General features: G+C 37.7%; 1 protein-coding gene across 3 annotated transcripts in view; it reads right to left on the reverse strand.

Annotated features, from left to right (window-relative positions):
- The window catches only part of RPS6KA3 (ribosomal protein S6 kinase A3), a 142,915-nt gene that overhangs the window by 113,873 nt on the left and 27,281 nt on the right, over positions 1-1,761 (reverse strand). For all 3 annotated transcript variants that reach the window (XM_019524135.1, XM_019524138.1, XM_019524137.1), the window contains exon 2: positions 1,122-1,178. In XM_019524135.1, the coding sequence (XP_019379680.1) occupies positions 1,122-1,178 (57 nt within the window). The remainder of the gene's footprint in view (positions 1-1,121; positions 1,179-1,761) is intronic.

Consider the following 1,761-nt stretch of genomic DNA (forward strand, 5'->3'; position numbering starts at 1 on the left):
AAAAAAAAAAAAAAAAAAAAAAAAAATCAATTGTACTTTAAGATCCAACCAAAAATCTCCTAACAAAATAGAGAATTTTAGGAAATGGTACATTTGTAATTTAATTTTATGCCATCAAATATAGTTTTAGTTAGCAGAAGATTTCCTGAAAGAAGCTATTTGAAGGTGACTGAATCAAGTACAGGAAAAGGTTCTGAATCTGTTAGTTGTGAAGTCATCAACTCTTGCAGGAGAAATTTGACAATGCAAGAGTTCTTTAGACAAATGTTCTAAGACAATGGGACAAAAAGAATCAATAACTGCAAAATGAAACTAGATAAAAAGGCAGACAAATAAGACAAATTAACAGTGAGAGTTAACTACCCACTGGAATTGCTTATGAAGGGTTGGCTATGTTTAGTTCACCATCACTCGAAATATATAAAAATCAAGGTCAGATTATTTTCCTAAAAATGTGTCCTAGGTCAAACAGGAATTAATTCAGGAAAATTCGATGGCCTGTGTTAACCTGGAAAATCAGAATAGCTAACAGCAGTCCTTTTAGCCTTGTGACCTATATATCTTGTTCCTTGTCTATTGACACGATACATTGCTCTGGTGTCATGTCAGCCCCTGAACTGCTGATCCCTAAAGGAAAGGCAGGAAAGCCTTAGCTGACTCCAAAGTGGCCCAGTCCTGCTTGAGGGAGGCATGGCCAGGCCCTAAACTAGCTGGAGGAGGGGGGAGGGGAAAGGCATGACCCAACCTAACCTGGGCCAGGGGTGGGGGTCAGCTGGGGTGGCCCAACCCAGATCCAGAAGCAGGTATGAGTTTCCCATGACAATTTCTACACTATACGACTTTGTTCTCCAGAGAAAACCTTGCACACTGAAAAGGAAAAAAAAAAATCAAAACATTAAACTGTACACTAACAAAGCTGTATCTAACAAAGGATACTGTACTGAATCAGTTAGTGAGGAAGAAATTTTTCATATACATAGTATCTTTGACATACTATAGATCTAGTTAACACAAGGTTTACAATAGAGAAGTTACAGAGCAGAGGGCCCCTAATTCTGGTGACCAGAAACCATGTGCCAAAGCTAAGCTATTTATACTTATATTTGCTATATTTTACTTACAGTTTGAGGATTGATATCTTCTTCTCCCATGGGTTCATCAACAATTTGCTGTCCATTCTGTAACAGATGTAGCAAAGACATGCCAAGTTACTACAACTGCTGAATTCAGTTAAAGCAGAGAGAAATAGATGTATCTAATATCCTGGCATACCCCCTATCACTTTGACATCAAAGCTCTAGTCTATGAAACCTATTTCTTGGTTCAAATACAATGATCATCTATGAGGTAAGCATGTTGCTGACACTAGAGAGCAACACCCAAGCACTTCCATATAATACAACAGAACAAATACTTTTTTTTTTTATTAACACATTGATTTTGCAAGCCTAACTGCCATTCATCAAGTCACCATCACTAAAGATCTTACAAAGTAGAATTACATGTTGAATTTTAGATCATAATTTTCTATATTCATCAGGTACTTAATGGGTCACAGGTAAAGCAAAGAGCTTTAGCAGTTTACAACTCATGCCCCTGGATTATAAAGATGAAAATACCTGCTTGTCTGTGCCTTCAAATTTGGAATTCATCATGCAGGGTAAAATCCAGAACATATTCAAGCAGGAAACGCTGTTTTAAAATCAGCTTGTTTGGGGGGGGGGGGGGGGGGGGGGGGGGGGGTTTTTTTTTTTTTTTTTG

This window comes from Gavialis gangeticus, unplaced genomic scaffold (genome assembly GCF_001723915.1).
Source record: "Gavialis gangeticus isolate Ggan-Ray unplaced genomic scaffold, GavGan_comp1, whole genome shotgun sequence".
NCBI classification, from domain to species: domain Eukaryota; kingdom Metazoa; phylum Chordata; order Crocodylia; family Gavialidae; genus Gavialis; species Gavialis gangeticus.